This window comes from Ambystoma mexicanum, chromosome 5p (assembly GCF_040938575.1).
Source record: "Ambystoma mexicanum isolate Mex_15411 chromosome 5p, UKY_AmexF1_1, whole genome shotgun sequence".
Classification (NCBI taxonomy): domain Eukaryota; kingdom Metazoa; phylum Chordata; class Amphibia; order Caudata; family Ambystomatidae; genus Ambystoma; species Ambystoma mexicanum.
The window spans coordinates 1,157,790,473-1,157,811,258 of record NC_090930.1 but is presented as its reverse complement, the minus strand read 5'-3'; the positions used below and the strand labels follow the sequence as shown (position 1 = coordinate 1,157,811,258).

General features: G+C 43.4%; 1 protein-coding gene across 1 annotated transcript in view; it reads right to left on the bottom strand.

Moving 5' to 3' along the window:
* The window catches only part of CARMIL1 (capping protein regulator and myosin 1 linker 1), a 1,545,633-nt gene that overhangs the window by 881,053 nt on the left and 643,794 nt on the right, over positions 1 to 20,786 (bottom strand). The window contains exon 6 of the mRNA XM_069613644.1: positions 3,820 to 3,917. Coding sequence (XP_069469745.1) covers positions 3,820 to 3,917 — 98 coding nt within the window. The remainder of the gene's footprint in view (positions 1 to 3,819; positions 3,918 to 20,786) is intronic.

The window sequence follows — 20,786 nt, the reverse complement described above, 5'->3', positions numbered from 1 at the left end:
TATTGGGGAAACCAGAGGCAAAAAGGCTACCCTTCTGTGAAAAGATATCCATAAGGAGAGGAGCATCATTTTGCAGAAGAGTATTAAAGAACACCAATGAATCTTGTTTTCCTGAAGAGTTGTTGAAAGCTTTGAAGCTGCAATTTGTTGTAAACTGTGAAGCTGTTGTGAACCTCCTGTCAACTGATTGTAACCACAAAAGCATTTGTTTTGAAATGCTGTTCAGGCAGGGGAGTATACCCCGATGACAAAGCTTTGAAGAAGTAGGCCTGGCATGGGAGTAAACCAGGTGTGAACTGCGGTTGTGGCCTGGCATGGAAGTAGACCAAGTGGAAGTTTGAAGAAGTGCTACGGGGTGGTTCTGACAGAGATCATTTACATTGTTTGTGGTGCTAAAGGAAGAGCTTTGAGAAGCTTTTAAATTGACAAGGGGTGTCCTGGGAGTCTCTCTGCCAGACATTAGATTCTTTAGCTCACTATCTTTCACAGAGAAGAAATATCCCAAACATATCAGTCTTTGTCCTGCCCTGGGGCAGTCCAGCACCGAAATGCTAGGCAATTCTCCTCTGAACAAGAGTACCAACAGCATCCCCAGACACGTGTTTCGGTCTGGTTGGACCTCATCAGTAGGGAGGAGCTGTGCCTCTCTAAGAATAGTGAGCAAGGGGTCCACGTCTGGATTCCCCTAGTAACTTAGGATGAGACCCAAAGTTACTTAAATATGCAAATTGACAAGGGGGGTCCTGGGAGTCTCTCTGCCAGACATTAGTCCTGGTTACGAGAGACTTACCCAGAGTCTTTAGCTCACTATCTTTCACAGAGAAGAAATATCCCAAACATATCAGTCTTTGTCCTGCCCTGGGGCAGTCCAGCACCCAAATGCTAGGCAATTCTCCTCTGAACAAGAGTACCAACAGCATCCCCAGACACGTGTTTCGGTCTGGTTGGACTTCATCAGTAGGGAGGAGCTGTGCCTCTCTAAGAATAGTGAGCAAGGGGTCCACGTCTGGATTCCCCTAGTAACTTAGGGTGAGACCCAAAGTTACTTAAATATGCAAATTGACAAGGGGGGTCCTGGGAGTCTCTTTGCCAGACATTAGTCCTGGTTACCAAGTGGAAGTTTGAAGAAGTGCTACAGGGTGGTTCTGACAGAGATAATTTACATTGTTTGTGGTGCTAAAGGAAGAGCTGTGAGAAGCTTTTAAACAGAAGCTATATTTCTTTAAAAGTTATCAATGGTGGCAAATCATCCTTACCAGGACAATTATTGTTGCTATTGATGTACTGAGAACCTGTTCAGGGAAGAGGAAGAGCCTTATATCTTCTGTGTTGGAACTTTCTGTTGACAAATTGAAGTTGCATCTAACTTTGATTGAACTTTGTAGCAAACTAGGAATTCCTTGTTTCCTTTTCTTGAACTGTGAAGCAGAATCATGTTTAAACCTGGGAAGGGGAGTCTGCCCAGGTTATGAAGAGTGACTGTGGTTACACTGTAAACTCAATCATTATTGTTTTGAATGGCCATGCATTTCCTTGTTTGTTGTATGCAACTGTGTGAGCGACAGATACCCTTTTGTTAGAGTGTTTCCTTTTCTTTATTTTAGGCAGGGAAATGCTCGTCACTGTAGGGATAGTAAGGCATTCATCCATCCTTTGAATATAATGAAATGGCATCTGTTGAGAAAACTTCACAAAGTGGTCTGTCTCACAATGCTGACACCTCACAAAACATCTTCTTTGCACATATCGACACAACATCAAAGTTAAGTTGCATTGTTCCCTCTGTCCCTAGTAAATAAACGCTCCTTTCAGATCCCAAAATGAAAAAAGACCATGCAAATGGCAGCTGAGCGCTATAAAATCAAATAACATTGCATTCCACTTCTCCAGACCAGCAATGAAGCTTAGGGCACATCTGGATTCCCTCTATTACCCTCATAGTCACCTTCATTTTCACTGTCAGGGAGTTACCATAAACATGTATTCATTATATGTCTGGCTTGAGACACCATTTCTTATCTAGAAACAGGTTCCCTTGTTATGATCAACATGGTTAATATATTTTAGGGATCTGTTTAGTCTGTTAAACGTATTTCTTCAACCTTAACGCATTATGATGGTTTTAATGTGCATGATATTTTACATATCTAACATGATGTGCTTCATGGCTTTAACTGATGAAAGATAAATCACAAACAAAAGAATGTCATTGGGGAAAGTGTAAACTTCCTGGACAACAAATTACATATTTGTTGTCCAGGAACTACGCTGGACTATAGCGTAGCCAGGTGGTTTCATTAACCTGCAACTGTAATGTGATAAAAATCCATCCCTAACCCTCTTTTATTTTCACATTGCAGATTTTTCTTTACAATGTAGTAGGTTAGGATGTCCTTCTCACTCTCTAAGCCTTCCAAGGGATCTCTTACATCGCTTTCACGGCCTCTCTTGCAACTCTCTTTCTATATATATGTTGGAGGCATATAGTGCCATTCAGATAAAAAAAAGGCTCATAACAGATATCACGCCTTTCCCAGTTTGCAGTCTTTCTTGAATCAGTCTCTGTAAAGGTTATTGTGCCCTACTCACTCAGGAGAAATCTGGTGCCTGTGATACCTGGATATGCTCAGGATTCAGTGGGTCCAAGGATACATGGTCATGAGGTCTCGGGTCTCTCCACAGCTGTATGGCCTGCTGCCCCAGAAGTTTAGGGTTCTCCACAGATGGACTCTTCTGGACCTCAGCCTTCTACCAAGTGTTTCTGGAAAGCATTGGCTCCTGGCTCCGTCAGCTCTCCTGATGCTTCTGTTGCTTTTTTCCCCTTTATCCCATGATGTTTGTCCCTTGATACCTCACTCTCAGTTTCTTTAGATCCCTTGCTTCATATACACCAATGCAGCGTGCAGCCTGAATTATGTTCATTTGGGAAACATCCACCAGCTCGGTGAGAAAGTAGGCACGGTTAAGGATCAAAGCAAAAAACCCAAACTAGATTAGTATTATTATAATTGTTTTTTTTCTTATAACGCGCTTTTGACAGACTACTTAAATAGGTTTTGTTCATAGGGGCAGAGATGAATCTTCAAATAAAGAAAATAATGCATTCTAAATATCGAAATAACAAAGCAAGCAACACCTTAATGAACATAATGAAGAGCAAACTAAACTTAATCAGTGTCTTACTTTCCAGAAAAAAAGCGAAAAAGATGAGTAACAGGCTATGTGAAGAACCACTGAGGGGATACTTGTCGTCGTGCATTTTAGGAAGGAAAATTGGCTATTTTAGTCTGCTCCACTTTACTTAAACGAGCAATAAAGAGCAAACACTGGTGTAATGGAGCATAAAACAAGCAAGTTTACCATTAAAAAAAGCAATTTACTTCAAAACTGCCTCTAAAAGCTGCAGCGCGTACTCTGTGAGCAGCCACTAGTCATATTGTAGAGTTTATTAGTATGTGTGACCCACTAGTATAAAGGATGATATTTGTGTTTATTTGGGGTACACTGATAGAAAACAGATGTGACTTAATGCTATTTATAAAATGAACAAACAAACATGGCTGCGATAACTAGCAGATGTATGGAAGAAAAAAGACATGCTTTCACTTAAATGGAAACAAACAACATGCTGGAATATAAAAATCAGCTGCACAAATGAATCGATTCGAGCACAGATTGAGAGAGCAAAGCCTCTATGCAGACATCACAAGGCAAACAGCTACAAGAACAAATAAACATAAGAAAAGCGAAAAATACACTAAGGCATGATTGGCGCAGTGTCAAAGGGGAGTCTGCGAGATATGTAAAATTCAGCCTCACCACATGGTCCTACTTCCGCCACCGTCTGGCTGTCCCACAGCGTCTGTAGATTCGCTAATCTGTCTGCTGGTTCCATTGTTATCTTTTTCATTATTCTACTGCAGCCAAAGAGAAAAAAAAAACATAAGTATGCAGTGTCTCTACAGCTAACCAACAGAATTATTCATACAACACAGAACGACACCAACATGGTGCTTTTTTTTTTTTTTTTGCTACATTGCTGGCAGCCACAACAACAAAAGGTATCTGGTTTATTCATTCAGATAAATGGCAAATGATTTCTGTCATGTCAGTTTTCAATTAAAGTGTTTGCGTGGAAGAGTACATCACAATCCATGTGCAGCTCTCGTCCCCTCACTATAATATTGCCAACTGTGATCCAAATGCATTTCTTAGAACAAATGCGACTTTGGCAACAAGATGGGGACCCAGGCCTCATTTACATTGTAAAAACAGGCACAAATGGATAAAGAATCCTAAGAAAGTAAGAAGCTGCAAAAACAAAATACCCCATAAACAGCAAATAGGCCTAATAGCTGCAAGTTCATTTTATGAGCCATTTGCAAAATTGCAACACTTAAAAGGCCAACTCTAGACAACTGCTCCACCAGTTTCATTCTTTGGTATTCAATCAAGCCACGTCAGCTGAGAGCCAAAGGAAATGGAGATGAACATGTACATCCTCTGAATAGACTACTCATGAGGGGGCATACAGCGGTGGGAAAAGTAATTTAATTTGTAATTGTATACATTTCTTTCCATTCATATATTCTAGGCTAACTTAATTGGCCTTCTGCCCTACTAGAAGTGTCAAAACAAACATATCCATCAATATGCGAGACAGGACCCGATCACATCTTTCCTAATGAGCACGGTATGTGGTATTCTTAATAATATACATAGCTCTACTAATCACATGGGTGTTAAGGATGTTAAGAAATAATGGCTAAAAACAAATCCCCACTTATGCCATATCACTGTTGCACACCTCACGCTTCAAGGACGATTCCCAATACTTTGGGGAAAGATTTCCTTATTTTATGTTTATAATGAAAGTGTCTTTGCGAAAGGCCATGGTACTAAAAAAGCTTTATGATAATGGTTTCCTTCCAGAACTGTTAAACATCTGAGGAATTACTTCTTCTCGTGCGAGGGGAGTTCAATAGAAAGCTGTTTTCCCACGGAGCTTACGGAATTCCCTTTCAACTGCAGATGAAGTGCACCAGAGAAGAAAACAGCCACCGTACTGCTCAGACCTAACTGCGCATTCCATAGCACTTCATTCAGTGCCGATTGTCCTTGAATGGTATATACATAGAAACAATGTTTGACCTAACAAATATGACATTATGAATATTCAGAGTCCAAGACGGCCACAGGGCAGTTGTTTTTTGCCAGACATGGCAAATATTTTTACATTTGAGAAAAATAGTGCTGCCCACGTTTCTTTGTATATGCTCATGTAACATAGTGCAGCTCTACAATGACATCCTTTTTGAAATAGAGGGAGCCTGAAGGACAACAGCCACTCAGGAAACCATTACTGGCAATAAAAAAGAGCAGGGCTCCATATTTTGCCTTCATCCTTAGGGTTAATGTCAGCTTCAACATTGGAGGTCACAGTGCAAAGGCAGTTAACGGTTTGAATTTGGAGGCCACTCTCCTGTAAGATTAGAAAATCAAATCAGACTCATTTTTTCCTTTTGTACTTAATATTGGGTTTGGTCAGATTCTGGGCGTGAATACGCTTGGAAGGCAATAGAGGAACTGAATGCTAAAAATGAGGCGAGTGACTAGTTTACACTTTTGTTGAAGAGGACAGATGGAGTTGCAACAATGGTTTCTTAGTTCCACAAAAGGCAACTTACTCAATAGATCGGGAGTTCATGTTTTGGTTTGGAAAAAGTACTTTTTAAGTGGCATCACTTGTGACAAGACTTCCATCACACGGCTGGTAAACCAGGCAGTGATGTGGAACGTGCCAGGCGTGTCTGGAAGAGAGGGGGCCTCATTGCTCCAATAACATGGTATTATTAGTGCCGCATTTAATCTGCAGTAGTAAGTGGGTCCCCCACACATGGCTTATGCTCATGAAGGACTGAGAGACTGAATGGTTCTCTCAATTGCAACAATTTAGAGAGCTAGACATTGCGCAATTGGATTGCTCAAAGGGGGAATGCAACAGAAATGATTTTGGAGAACATATTTTAAGACTTACCCCTGAGGGGGACTGTGGAAGTTGAAAGGGCCCCAATTCCTGCCCACCACCCAAGCCATCGTGTTTCTATGCAGTGTTTTGGGAATTGGCTGTGGCTGCCGAGTCTATTTGGAAGAACGGACTGCATTGAGTCTCTTCAAGTCTCTCTTCCATTCTCATTGCTGCCGAGCCGAGAAGGTGAAGGCTTCCCTGTTAAAAACATCACTCTGTGCGCAGAATGAGCTGGGCGTTTTAGGGCTTGGGCGTGCGGGCGTTTCATCTCCCCGGCACCAACACACCAGAGCCTGCCAATAAGGACCTGAAGCTGATTGACGATTCCTAATCCATGACGCTCTGCAACAATGAGCCACCCCTGACGGTTAAGCCTTCCTTAGTGTGATGCACAATTACTAATTATTTGTAGATAATTTCTTCCGTCACTGAACACTAACTATTAGTCATTTAAAACATTTATATAAGGATTGCAACAGCCACCTTTCCCTTTTGGGTACATCGCATTTGGTCACAACGAAGCGCCGAGCCACCTCAGTCGCAAACGTGTCGCTCTAATGCATACAGCCAATATCCCTTGCTCTGACATCCCCTCGCCTACAAACTCCACTGTAGGCAGAGCAGGAAACAATTGTTACATTTGATCCGATGACATGACTACACTGAACAGAGGGGAGCTCTGTATAGAGTTGGCTGTTGAACACATTGGCCTAACCACACCTAAAGGGAAACCAAAAGGAAGCCCATGGCATTTATCACAAGGCTGTCCTCAACCAACTGTAGCCAATGGCCATTCAGTGAACCGGTTGAAACTTAACACTAAAACCGCTGATTTCTACCATGCTTCGGATAATGCCTTACAGGAAGCTACTGCTGATCTCTTTGTGGAACTTACTGAAGAGTAAAGTGCTAAGCTCCCATGCACCTGCACCAAAACTATTGAGGCTGTAGTACAGGCTCTAACTGCTCCAGTTCAGGGCATATGGCAAACTTGTCTGACGGCAATCTAGGGCTGTCTACATCAGGTGTGTTCACCACAAACCGCCTACTAGCGCGGTTATTTAATGTCCAGAAACATTAAATGCGCAGACTATGGAGGAGCACCCTATTCATAAGGAACTTCAATCCACGCGGGCCGCCAGCCCTCAGCAGGCCTTAATGGTTCAGCATAACGATCAGGATGGCAATACAACAAGGCACTCAACACCTACCCAGTCTTTGTCTGCCATTTTCATCAAGCGATTCTGCAAACGACAGCACAACATCTGAAGCTATATTTGGTATACTTGATAATCTGTTGATCAAGTTGACTAATAAGTGTAACACCATCGACGCAAAGCTGGTGAAACTTTGCGCTGCTGTAGAGCCGCAGAAAATTGGAATGCGCAAAGTAACAAACGTCTTCAATTCCATTGCCGCCCGGACAGAGGCCATGGACAATACAATGAACATCATCGCCAGTTTAGTACAGGAACGCTCCATTTTAAATAGAACCCATCCTGAATTGGAGACCCATAACAACATGGTGATTGATCTAAATTCCACTGCTTAGTATAGGAGAAAGAAAACATTCTTCGGCAAACAGGCAATTAAGTATGAGGATCTCACTAAGAAAAAAAAAGAGGCTGACCACTACTCAGAGGCACCCAATTGATCTTGCAATTTTTACTGCTTCTCCGTTCAGGCAGGAATTTCTTCCACCTCACTAGGCAAGGGAAAAACAACACACTAATAACTGTCATGACAGCATTGTCTGAGATTCAAAGTGCCGTCAAGACAATCACATATACAAAATAAAGCATTCCGGCCACAACGTTTGTCATGATGGTAACAGAAGGAAAGAGGAAGCTAATAAAAAATGCCTTAAATGTGTGCATTTCGAAGAGAACTCTTCTTATAACCTGGAAGAGGTATTTCTCTCACACCTGTTTCCACTATGGTAAACAATAGAGCACGTTCCAGTACGAACAATGCGATGACCCAAGTGAACTTTAGTTGGGTACCTAGAGACATCTCATACGTTAAGTCCCCCACTCCTACATTAACCATCAAGGCCTTAACAATACAAAGTATATTTCATGATTCCACCAGCTTTTACATCAATCGATTTCGTTTACTAGAACTCTTACGTACCAGTATCCCACTGAGACATATCAGGAGTAGTGGCATCAATGAGCGTCAGGCTACAGCCATCGTCCATTTCCAAGTGGCATCTACCATGACTTATATTAAGGAGCATGGCACATTATTGTTTAAACTGGGTTATGACTGAAGTAATTGAGACACAACACCACGAGAGGAGGTAAGTACACCTGCCTGGCAACACTGGCCAAATTTCCATTCCTGGTGGCAACAATTTATATAATTCTGTTGGTTGTCATGATAAACAAGGCACAATGAAAGTGCCAGCTACTCATGGGGAAGAGCGACATTGGGAATGGTTGGCTAATATGGTGGAGAAAGGAGGAATTAATTGTATCTGATAATAGTTGCTCTTCTTCCTTCCTCCTTTTAAGTTGGAGCACATGTGGCAACACACATTGGTCGGACAGGGACCATTAGATCATATTGACAGACTATGTGTGGTGGCCCTTCAAGAAACTTGGCTTGTCAATCCGCTCATAATTGATGGATGTCCTAATCTGCCTGACTCCTCAAGGATGGCCTCATACTTGGTGCAAGGCAGGATCTGAGCCTAGTGGAGATTCCCTGTTTGTCGGATAATATTCTCATAGGAAGGATTACTGCTCCTTCCACTTCTCAGCATTGCTCTCACCAAACTCTAATAGTCTTGAATATATATGTTCCCCCGTACGAAAGGCTGCAATTGGATATGGTCAAAACAGCTTGAGAGCTTTCTAGATGGATTTGACAATGCCTACCCTATTCTGATCAGTGGAGATTTCAATGCCAGAAGTCCAAATTTCTCGGCACTGGGGGAACGCTGTTGGAGTTGTGAGAGCACTAACTCCCAGAAAAACGGTTGTTCTAAAGTACTTCCCTGTGTCAGGAGCTGGGCATCCATCTTGTTTGCTGCAGGTTTCAGCGACTACGATCTTGGACGATATGTGTATAACGCATCGACAGGAGAGTGATCATTACCCCTGTTAAGATGGATTTTTGAACTCTGAACTGGTGGGCAGAAATTGCAACTGGGTAACCTTCTGGACAAGCCAGACCAATCAAGGTAGCACTGGCAGCGGTCAAGACTAGGTCTCAGGAGGTGTGAGGGTGATCGAAAGTCCACAATGAGCACCCACAGCAAACAACACCAGAAATTACTCTGTCAGGTGTATATATCAAAATTACATATACATTTATTAAAAGTCTTTTAAGTCAAACACAAGATGAAACCACAGTAATATTAACGGTTCTAACACAACCTTAAACTAGGGAACATATGTACAGTAACTGTTGTCCTAAAGCATTATTTAAACAAGTATGGATCCACAAGCTGTAACAGAAGGGGGTCAGACAGTGCAAATATACTTTAGGCAACTCTTCAGCAACCCAATCCCTAACTAATAGGCAGTCTAATCCCTACGAAGTGTGGAGCCTTGTGTTCTAAAGTACGTTCAGCGTGTGAGTGCTCGATCGTGCGTTAAAGTACAAAACAGGTCTCTTCAAGGGGCTGTAGTGTCTCAGGAAGGGGGGTGAGGCGATGAAGCTAGAGTGCCGCTATTCGAGGAGGGTCTCCACAAGAGGGCATTGCAATTTCCAGGAAGCTGGAATAGGATGGTCACGCAAGCTACCCTAACAAACGTGAGTGGCACTTGAGGGACACTCATGCGTTAAAGTCTATGGATGCACCAGGGGCCACCGGTATGTTTTGCAAGTACTCACGACTAGACTGTTTCAGACTGGTCTGTCGTAGGCGACATTGAAGGATGTTTAGGCTTGTGATGTTTAACCGACAACATGGTCGTCGTCGACGGGGGTCTTGCCTTGTGTTATTTACTCGACAACGGGTTAGTTGTCGCTTGGCTTGATGTTAGCGACTCAGTTGAGGATTTTCTCGCCTTTGGCTTATGTTTGCCTATCAGTGTTTTCGATGACGACAGGCTTTTTCACCGATTTCGCCAACCGCTTGCCCGAGAACGAAGGGGGCTTTTGAGGCATCAAGGGTCCAGTTTGCTTCAGAGACGAGGCCTCCCAAACAGACAACGACTCGTGGCCGTGTTTCTCATGGTGTCTATATTTTTTATGTGGCCTCTCTTCTGATCTCACTCTTTCCTTAGAGATCAGTCTCTTCTCCTTGAGAATGGCCATACTCCTGGTTGACTCCAACTCAGAGGGGTAATTCGACTTAGAGGGGTAATTTACCTCATTGAGCCAACAGACAAGGTCCCTATTTCTGTCTTTAAGGGTCTTTGAGATAAAGCCCTTGCAAATGTCACACTGTTCTCCCATGTGGTTACGGTACAAGCAGTAGATGCAGTTGGTATGCCTGACTCCTGTGAAGACACTTTTAAAGCCACAGGTGGGACAGGCCTTAAATAATGATTTCTTTCTACTCTCCATTCCCACTTAAGTGCTGTCCTCAGGAATCATCTCTGTAAATGTTGAAAACGAAGACACTGTCTTATTAATAAAACTCAACCTTTATCCAGTGTAGCAATTATTTTCTCAGAGCAGAAAACTCAAGGACTCCCCATCGGCGCAACACAGAGTTAGAATCTGAGAGGATGAGGAGGAGGGTCGAACTACTCGATGTCCCACTGATTGGGACCAAAAGCACCCATAAAGAGAGCAAAAGCCTACACAATCTAACCATTCTTTGCTTTAGGCAATGCAAACATAAGGTGACCAAGGATTTCCAATCTGACGCCAGGGAATAGTCTTAGCATGTGAATCTATGAAAGATCCAATGCTGGAGAAACAATCAAATCTGCAAAAATGTGTTTTTAATTGGCCAATATGTATATGAAATGGTATCCAAGAACAATGCGGAAATTGGACCTTTGTAATCTATGTAGTCTCTACTGGAAGGATTGTTTTGGAGAATCATTAACACAGTTCATAGGTCCTCAAGTGGAATGACTGCTGTGAGGACCGGCCAGAACCGGTGGGCTGTCTGTGTCATGATTTCATCTTGTGTGGTTGTTTTAATGTAGCACAGGACCATTTAAGTCTGAGTTGTGACTGCTACCTCAGCTTATCTGTAAATTCCTGTTAGGTAGAGGGCAGTCATTGGCTGGGGGCAGTATGACCCAGAGCCCAGTGATTGGTTATTAGGAAAAAGGCAGTTCAGAAACGAAACAAACTGTTTTTTTCTTTACCGAGGATTCCCAGCCTGACGACGGGGAATATTCATGAGCATGTGAATCCATGCCAGACCCATGCTGGAGAAGCATGCATATGTTTACTAGTAATATTTCAGTTTTCTGGTGTCATCTACAAGGTAGTTAGTTACATTAGGCTGCTTCATTCTTGTGTAAGAATTTTGAATTAAGTAATTCCCTGTTTCTTCATCATCTATCTGACTTTCACCTCTGGGAGAGTCACTTCTCTGTGGGGTGGGCAGATTTTGTGGTCCAAGTCAAAACCCAGTCTTTACTTTCTCATTCTCTGCCTCCCACTCATGTAACGACCTGAAATAAAGCACTTGATAGGCTCTTGGCTTTCACTCCTCCTTTAGGTCTGGACTCTGCTAATGTTTGGGTTCTAGCTTTCAGCTTCCTCTCCTCTTCTGGTCTAATCCAGTATCCTCAGCAGGCTTTCGGATTTCCTTTTAGAGCTTCCGACCCTCCCCCTATGGCTCCTAATCTCTTACTCCTGCCTCCAGCTCACTACATCAGTCAAAGGCATGCCCTGCAAAAGACTGTAGGTTTTCATAATATCTCTGATAAATGTGAATAACTAACGGAGTGTTTGATTGGAGCCTCCCTAGCTCTCCCCCTCATGTTTGGATTAAGGATGATCAGTTATTAGCTTTGGAGTCCCAGGCGTATCATTTCCCTGAATGTTATCAGATGGCGGTGGCAGCAAAGCATTTAACCTCTCCCCTCCCCGGCCATTCTGAGGTCAGGTGGAATTAATTGATCAGTCACATGACAATGCGCGCTATGCACAGTCTTAGTGCCAGGGTTCTACTGGATGACACAAGGGTTCTCATCATGTGAGCTGCTCCTTTCCCAAAAACAATTTGACTTTGCAGACTTCCTCGTGCTCACAGGCAGCGGACAGTCTGCAAGAACATTTGCGGACCAGTGCACTTTCCCCTACTGATGAACAGGTGCCTAAACAGGCACTGCTCTGCTTGCTTGTGTTGGGAGTGGAGCTTAATTTGTTTATCCCAAAGGTGGACTTCCAAGGTCTTTACTCTGCACAGATGTGGTGTTGGGTGCAGCTGAGGCAAATGGCAGCCCAACGTACCAGCTGCGGGCCCTTACTTGTATATACTCGTCGGACTTGGGTTCGACTTGTAAAGGCAGTGCAGCATTTGTCCCTGCTAACTGAGGTATCCAGTGATACTAACGAAAAGATAATAAGGAACAACATTTTTAACGAATAATTTTTACCGGAAAAATACCTGTAGCCTGAAGCCCCTGTAAACATCCTCTCAGGTGCACCATTATATGGTCGCATATGAAAGCTACCTTCCGTGGATACATTCGGGATGGAAACTGCACAGTCGGAGTAGTTTTCGGATCCCTACTTCATTCAGCTGATGCTCACAGATCACAGTAATCTTACAAAATGAACACTGCTGGCCAGTCTAAGATGAGGTTGTTTCCAGCAAACAATGCTACAGGATAATAGTAAAATACTGGGGAGACTAAACAATTGGGCACAGGTACAGAGAGAGCATCATCTGTTAACCCCCTTAAATATGGGCCATGTAAGTATTGACTGAATGTCGATATCATCTGCATAGCTGCCAAGTGGCCTAATTTCATGTGTGACACCATCAGCCTCGAGTCTCCATTGCAGCCAATCTGACCTGCTGCGGGACAGGGCCTCTTCAAGGTTAGCTGCACACTGTGCAAATCTAACCCATATAACAAAGGCTTCAGAAACGGGCTCATCGATTACCTCGGGTGACTAAAGAGAACTAACATCAAAGACTCCGAAATCACCCAGCTTCAATTTATTATTAACAGCAAACTGTTTTCGAAGCGCACATTTGCATTGAGCGTGGCCTGAGGCCAATTAATCGGTCGAGCCTTTCCATTTTTAAGGTCAAATGTGTGTGTTAATATGATAAAATATATATTTGCATCACTTCAAAAGTAAATCTATGACAATGGTAAGCCTTTGTACTCGGAAACCGTAATTTTTCTGCTCGACTTCTGTACTTCAAGTTAAATAACCTGTTAACCCTTTCATATACAATGGTATTCTTTCTTCCAGACTACACGTTTCCCAATAGCATTAACTGAAATGCGTTTATTTAATATGCAGTCCATGAATTCAAGCTGTATGTCTTGTTTTAGTGCCCAGTCAGCAGGTTCCATTTATTTAATTGCTACGTGTATATCTAATTGCACAAGCAGGATATTTCTTAAGTATTAAATGATGGCATGCATCACCTCATTCAATTGTGCTAACTCGCCATAGTGTAATTACCAATGTTTATACGTTTACTTTGTGGCTGTGGATCTGCTATTAAACACATTCTGAAAAAAACAGCTGTTCTCTGCTTGAAGGGTAAGGGAAAATAACTGCAGGATAGTATCCAAAGATAGCAAAAACATACTTTATAATAAACTACACACACTCTCCAACTGGCACGGTTGTAGGACTCTTGAAACATCAAAAATAACCCCCACAATTAAGTATTTAACCTTTTGGTAATGTCTTTGATTAGGGTGTAGGGTTAAGTCAGAGGAGTGATCACATCTGCCATCAATGCCCTCAAGGCTTAAGACCACTCCACACTAATCCTGTTAACAGGTGAATAAACTATGTGACGAAGCACTAGATGTCGTCACTTCCAATTGAGGTGGAACCCCTTCCCATGAGGCCAGGGGGGTGAGGACGCTACCAGATAGTCCCCCCAGGGGTTGTATAATGCGGGAAGATCTCATGGGGAGGAACTCCCCCTCCAGGGATAAGTAGGACCATCTAGGGTGCAGCCCTTGTAACATCAACTCGCCCCCACATACTCTAACCTCTCGTTCCTCAAATAACCTCTTTGTAAAGAGTAAACCTATGTATTGTTGTCAGATATAGAACCATAGGGAACCTGAAAGTACAAGGACGAAGAAAGGTGTAGGAAACATGAAGATTACTTGCCACACAAGTACTGGTACTAGTTTCAAAGCCGCTTCGGAGACCGGAGAAGGAGGAGCATGGAGGATGCTGCAGAGCTGCTGCAGCCTTTCTTCTTGGGCACTGCAGGAGCGGTCCCAAAGGCCAGAAGGAAGCTGTACTGTGCAAGGAAGTACTGCGCTAACTCGGCAGGCACAGAGAAAAACCAAGCAAGGTCAAGCTGCAGAGGTGGGGGATTGAGCTGCCATCACAAACGCTGAGAGAACCGTCGAGCAGCCGAGCCACACAGAAGGAAGCCATACTGACGCTGCAGATGCAGAGAGAAGCCCAAAGCAGCAGAGAGGCAAACCTTTGCCCCTGGAATCCCCGCGACATACTGACATCTCTGTGAAGGTAAAAGGAGGCATAGGAGACCTGGGTGGGATTTGGAGTTAGAAGGGAGGGAGGCAGGCAGGCATTACAGACTCTCCCTTGGCCTACAAGTTGGGATACCAAGATTGGCTCTCATGTGTGTCAGACCCACCTGAAAGCTCCTCTTCGTAGGATCAGTGGATGTGGGAACCCCACTGACCACCAGAGAGGGGTCAAGCACCCATATATAAAAGGAATCTGAGATACCAGGGACAGTAACCCTAACCAAAAATCAAATAAAATTATACAAGCCATCTTCTTCGTGGCAGTACCTGGCAGGTTAGCAACCTGGTCTGCCAATCAAAGAAGAACCACCAAGGTATGACACCCAAGCACAGTTTGAACTTTATATGGTACTGAACAGAGGAGACACTAGAGTATCCAGCGGAAGAGAGTCATTCCCCCTGGGTCTACTGTCACAAGAACTTTACAATGGAAAGCATCAGGAGGAGGGCGTCATTTTCCTGATTTAAAGTGGCAGAAGTAAGAAAAGGCTTCCAGCCAGGGGAAGGGAGGCAATCCCCCTGGCAGAGTTACAAAAACTTTTCAATCTGGGGAAGGGAGGCATTCCCTCTGGTACAACAGCTACCCAAGAGAAGAGTTGTTGATTTAAAAATAAAAAAAACTTTTATGGACACCTTCAACCAGGGGAAGGTAGACATTTCCCCTATCGAACATTGTTTGAACTTTGCTTCGTTGAGAGTGCGCCAACCAGGGCAGAGTTCTTACGGGGGGAATGGCAAGTGAGCCATTCCCCCCGGTAAGAACTATTGAGATTCCTGAAGTGAACGAACTGTGATCACAAACCCAGGAGAAGGCAGCTATTCTCCTGGGCTACAAACGGTTTAGCCTTATCTACTTTTAGTTATAAGTGTGAGGGACAGAATTGGGGATTTTGCCACAGGACGGTGGACATTTAACTTAAACGAACATTCTGACAGAGCCTTTTTACCACTTAATTGAACAATAATAACCGTCACATTGTTTATACCGGTATACTGTTCATACCGTTAAGTGTGATTTTCAATTTAATTTGGAAAGGCTGCAGGAAGCAAGTGCTGCACAGTCTTGGTCTTGCACTGTTGGATGTGCCGTCTGCCAAGTAGTTTCAGTTGGAGCAGTTTTTAATGCCATTCCATAAACCACACGTGCCTGACACAAAATCAATATGTTAGCAATAGGAAGGATAAATACAGTGCCAAGAAGGAAGAGGGTTTACTTTGGGTTGGCGGCTTTGGGGTTTACATATTTATAATGGATAATGTTTTCTAAACATATGACAATGGGGGATTTCCCTGGTTCTATCATTGAATTTACTTATAATTAGTCTCTGTAGTCTCTGTGGGTATTCCCTGCTGCCATACCAAAGGGTAACATGTCCGTGATTACTGACCACCTTTTCGCCCACAGGTAAACTAAAGGCTGTAACATAAAGAGCGTGCGTGTGCGTGTGTGTATGCGCACAAGCGTATACTACCATCAGCCTTCATTGATCTGTGGCATGCAGGTTATCAAGATGGCAACATGTTCATCTTCACCAGTAGCCAGTGGGGGAGCTAAAAGCCTAAATGACCACTTAAGAAAAGCTATTCAGTTTGCTTTGCCAGTCGCAGCAGTGCTCCCCCCTGCTCCCCTCCTCTCCTCTCCACACGTGTGTTTGTGTTTGGTGGAAGCAAGGGGTGGCATTTCAGTGGAAAGTATGTTGAAAAGCCCAATTCTGGGTCTGGTTGCCTGGTTTTGTTTGTGATGATAAATCTGACAATTTATGACCTTTTAGAAAATATTTGTTAAGATTAGTTAGCTCCACCTGCTATACCGCGATAACCATGATATACCGTCATTTGGCAAGAAGGTTATTGTACCGTCATAAAACTAATACCGTGACACCCCTAGACCTGTCTCTTTCAAGAAAAATAAAAGTCTTTGCCAACCACTATGCCACCTGTGTGTGTGTCTCCTTCTTGTGCATCCTTAAAGCTACCAACGACACCATTATAAAAAAATGTATTGATGTAACCTGCATGGAACAAAACAGTAAATCTGTCTAAATGTCCCCTTCTCTGTTCTAGGGCTACTCACACAGGAGAAACTGAACAGTTCCAGTACGTTCTCCATGTAAGGGCCTGGATCTGATCCAACAATACCCTCTCTGCAGGGCCCTGCACCCTTCTATAAAATCTGCTGTATTGTCACCAACATTTGTAATATAGGCATTCATGCAATGCACCCTTTCTCCCAATTGGAGACCCTTTGTTATCAGTGGATGACTGATGGTGAGTTTCTTTTTTCCTCCCTTCACCGACAGTATTAAGGAGAAGCTAATGACACCTGTCTATAGTTTTGCAATGGCCTGAAAACTTGCTGCCAATCGGCAAGGCTTTCACGAAGACTGGGGCGTGGTTGTAAATTGGTTTGGACACCCATCTCCGACAAGAGGGCAGCCATAGGAGCTACGATCAAATCACACCTTATTCAATGCCTTCATGAATTGGGCCTTTTTCAAATGTATTTCATTTTGTTGCTTAGGTCAACCTGTTGCCAAGTATAATAAAAACGTAGATAGACAATCTAGCTGGTCGAAACCCCTGTACACTTGAGGCAGCAATTAGCCTCACTGTTTTGTGGCCATGGAGATGTGCCGCAGCCTGTGCACTCACCCAAGAGTATTTTTCCTATGGGTTAGAGTGCAAGGTTTTCAAAACCCCTTTGCAACCACTGCCCTTTTTTAGATCCCTCTCTAGAAACACTTGCACTTTCTAATTACTACGGAATTGAAAATATATATTGCGTTATTGAAATGTGCACCAATGATTGAGTTGCCTGGTTTAATTTCTTTCATTTGAAGTTTGGTTGGGTTGCTGTGGCATCACAGCAAATCCCATACAACTTACTTAGTACACTTATTTAGGATTCTTACTTTGTGTTGCAAGTCTTGGTTTATGTGAAGACCTTTGCATATACGCATGTACCCCCTTTATCTATGTTAATCCCTTGGTTTTAGCTCAAAGGCTTGGATTTTTTCTTTTTCTCTAGCTTGAACATCTCTTCCTTCTTTCGTTCTTTGACTCCTCAGTTATCACTTTTTCCTCTCCATGTTCTAGTCCTTTTTCTAATGGTGTCTCTTTATTGAAATGCACACTACTGTTTGGGTCGTTTTCATTAATGTCCTTTATTTGAATATTGGATGCGTGCATTGGGTCGAGGGTGGGTTCCCTAACAATATGAAGAGGCTAACCTCCTCCATATAGCACGATAATGGCTCTGGTCTTTGGCAAAGTATTCCAACCTTTTCACATGAGTAATTCGGTCTACCCACGATGACAATAGCCCAAATTAAGTTGCCAGTATTGATGGCTGTACTAAAAAAAGCAATACAAAATAAATTCCATAATGCAACGTGCCTTGTGTAAGCATCCTCCTGTCTGACCCAATTTAAAAGAAACTGTTTTGAATAGGAATGTATAGTTAATCGTTGCGAGTTGCTTCACATGCTGTATGTGATATACTCACCAATTTGCTTGTACTGCAAAATGCCTAAATGCATTGCCCACAGATATGTGCAACGTCAAGGGCACGTTTTGATTACAGCATTACAGAAATCCAGCAATGGCAGCAACTCTTAGGAGTTCCTTCATGCGGTCTGCCTTCCACAAATACACCAGTGGCAAAGCGCGCACAAAGAATTAATCACCAGGACAAGTGCATTTTGTGATGTACAATGTAACAAGCAGAGGTGTTGTACTATATATTGTAGATGGCAGGTGTTTACTATTTTGGAAAGGACGCCGCTATTTTTTAAGCCATGAATTTGACTTCCACGCTCCAAAAATATCACTCACGCAAATGCAAGCCAAACCGCACAATCAGTTCCTCCTGATTCCTGCTCAAAAGCTCCCGCACAAAATATCTCTCAAGGCAGATGTAAAATGTTGTCATGTATGGTGGTGCCACTTCTTTATGGTACGTCCTGAATGGAAGGTCCAATGTCTTGAGCAGTTTTATTTATGGTTTTGAACACTAACATTCTGATACTGCATTGCCTTTCTTCTGTACTGTTAGGCACCTGAGTGGGATCACCAACTACCTGATTAAGTAAAATGATGAGTGAACCGTGACCCAGCTCAAATATCTGCCGACTCCTCATCATGGGATTCAGGTTTCCAAGGGAGTCCCCGTCGAGCACTTGGTTGGAAGGGGCAGTCTCTGACTTGGGTCACACTTAATAATTGCTCTGGGAAGAGGAGGCTGTTGGGGTTTAGTTTGTGCCTTGTTCATGTCGCACGTTTCTGCAGTAAGGCATGACTCAACTCACTGCTGTTTCTGCAGGGAGCGGCACCAGACTTTAATGGAATTACCTGCCAAAAAATGGTAAGCCGACCGAGTGAAACACGCATAATTCCTTACATTTTGTGCCGATATACAATGTTTATGTACAGTACAGAAATAGCTTTTTTTTTAAGGGGAACAAAGAGTCTCACTTGCTAGTCCCCGGGGATCCCTTTCTCAGGTGGCCAGGGCATGGACATCACCTTTGGATCCAGACCATGGGGGTGAACCAGTGCGATAGGATCTCCTGGGTGGGGGATCTTCGGGGAGTGGGGGTGAGACAGCCGATGGTGAGAAGCGGTATCCACCCCTTTCCTGTGTCCATACCCAATGCTATTTTTTCGGATTCTCCAACATCCCGACCTCCTGCCCCCTTTCTGCACAAACACTGGGCCTAGGAAGAGGGCAACTGAGTAAAGAGGCTAACACTTAAATATCTAATTGGAAATATCCCGCTAATTAGGTCAGGCAAAGTCAGGCACTTGACCTTAATCACATTCATCGGATACCCATTAGCTCTCCCCACACAGATAAAAGACGGAACATAGAGACACACTCTTTGCAAGGTGAGACACGAGAAGGAGCAGATCTTTCGGGGCAAAGGCGAACCCACTGGAGCAGGACCACTGAACGAGGCAGCAGAGGGAAGGTTATGGAAACCCTGAAGTTCCCTGCAGGAGGTTGTTGCCTCTGGGAAACCGTGAAGGAGACTCAGAGAAAGCCTAGTCCTAGACACTAAGAAGCCTGCATTGTGTTTCAAGGACGCCAGCGACCCTCCCGGGTGAATGACAGAGTTGGGGAGGCGGGGCAAAACCTGTGGTATCAACCTTGACTTGTGAATCAAAGCCGCAGAGACAAGAAAGGAATGCACACCACTGGTGAGTTAATGAAAGACATGAAAGGCAGGTTTGTATCAAGGCAAGATTAAAGCCGCAACAGTGTATCTCACAATTGATGGTTGCGCGCATGCTTAGGAGGCGCAAAGGAAAGGAAACAAGTAATTAACTTTTAAGTTACCAATAACTGTGAAGCCAGTGATACAGAGTAGCGGAGTGGTTTGGGAAAGGAAACAGCCCAATCAAAAGTCTCCGCAAAATTTATTATGTCTTGTTATAAAGCGGCAACGTGAAAGAACTCTGAAATGTGCAATGGTCATGATTGACCCAGACGAAAGGGGAAGTTAAAAGGTGATTGCTTGAAGAGGAAGATTTCTTTAAACTGTTCTGATTGTTCCGATTGTGGTATGGGACTACCCGTACCAAGCAAAATTGGGGCAAATAGCTTTAAGAGAGAACTGAAGTGAAAGTCAAAGCGGTCCTGCGGAGGTCTAAGGTAAAAGCTTGCACATTTGAAAGTCTTCAACATCAGTGAAAGGTCTCAGCCTGACTGAGGGAGACCTAGAATATGAAATAAGGTAGGGGGAAGGGAACCCCTAACGAGTGTGAATAAAGATTGGGCAAGGGAACCCCTGAAAGTGCTGTGATTACGAGGTCTGAGCTCGGCAGAGGGAGATCTACGTTGAATCAGGTACTTTTTGGTTGAAAGGTCCGAGCCCGACTGAGGGAGAACTATATGAACTTTTGTTGCCTTGAGAGGTCCGAGCCTGACTTTTCTTTGCATACACATTCCCCTTTACACACTTTTTGTATAAGAGATATGGCAGGCATTAGGTTTTGTTAGTATAGGCCATTTTGATTTGACATAGACTGACTAGGACTGTTTCCTTTATTATTTGATGGTAGAGATTACCATCATAGCTATAAGGCAACATAGGAGTTTTTCCAAACCCCAAGAATCTAATAAAGGT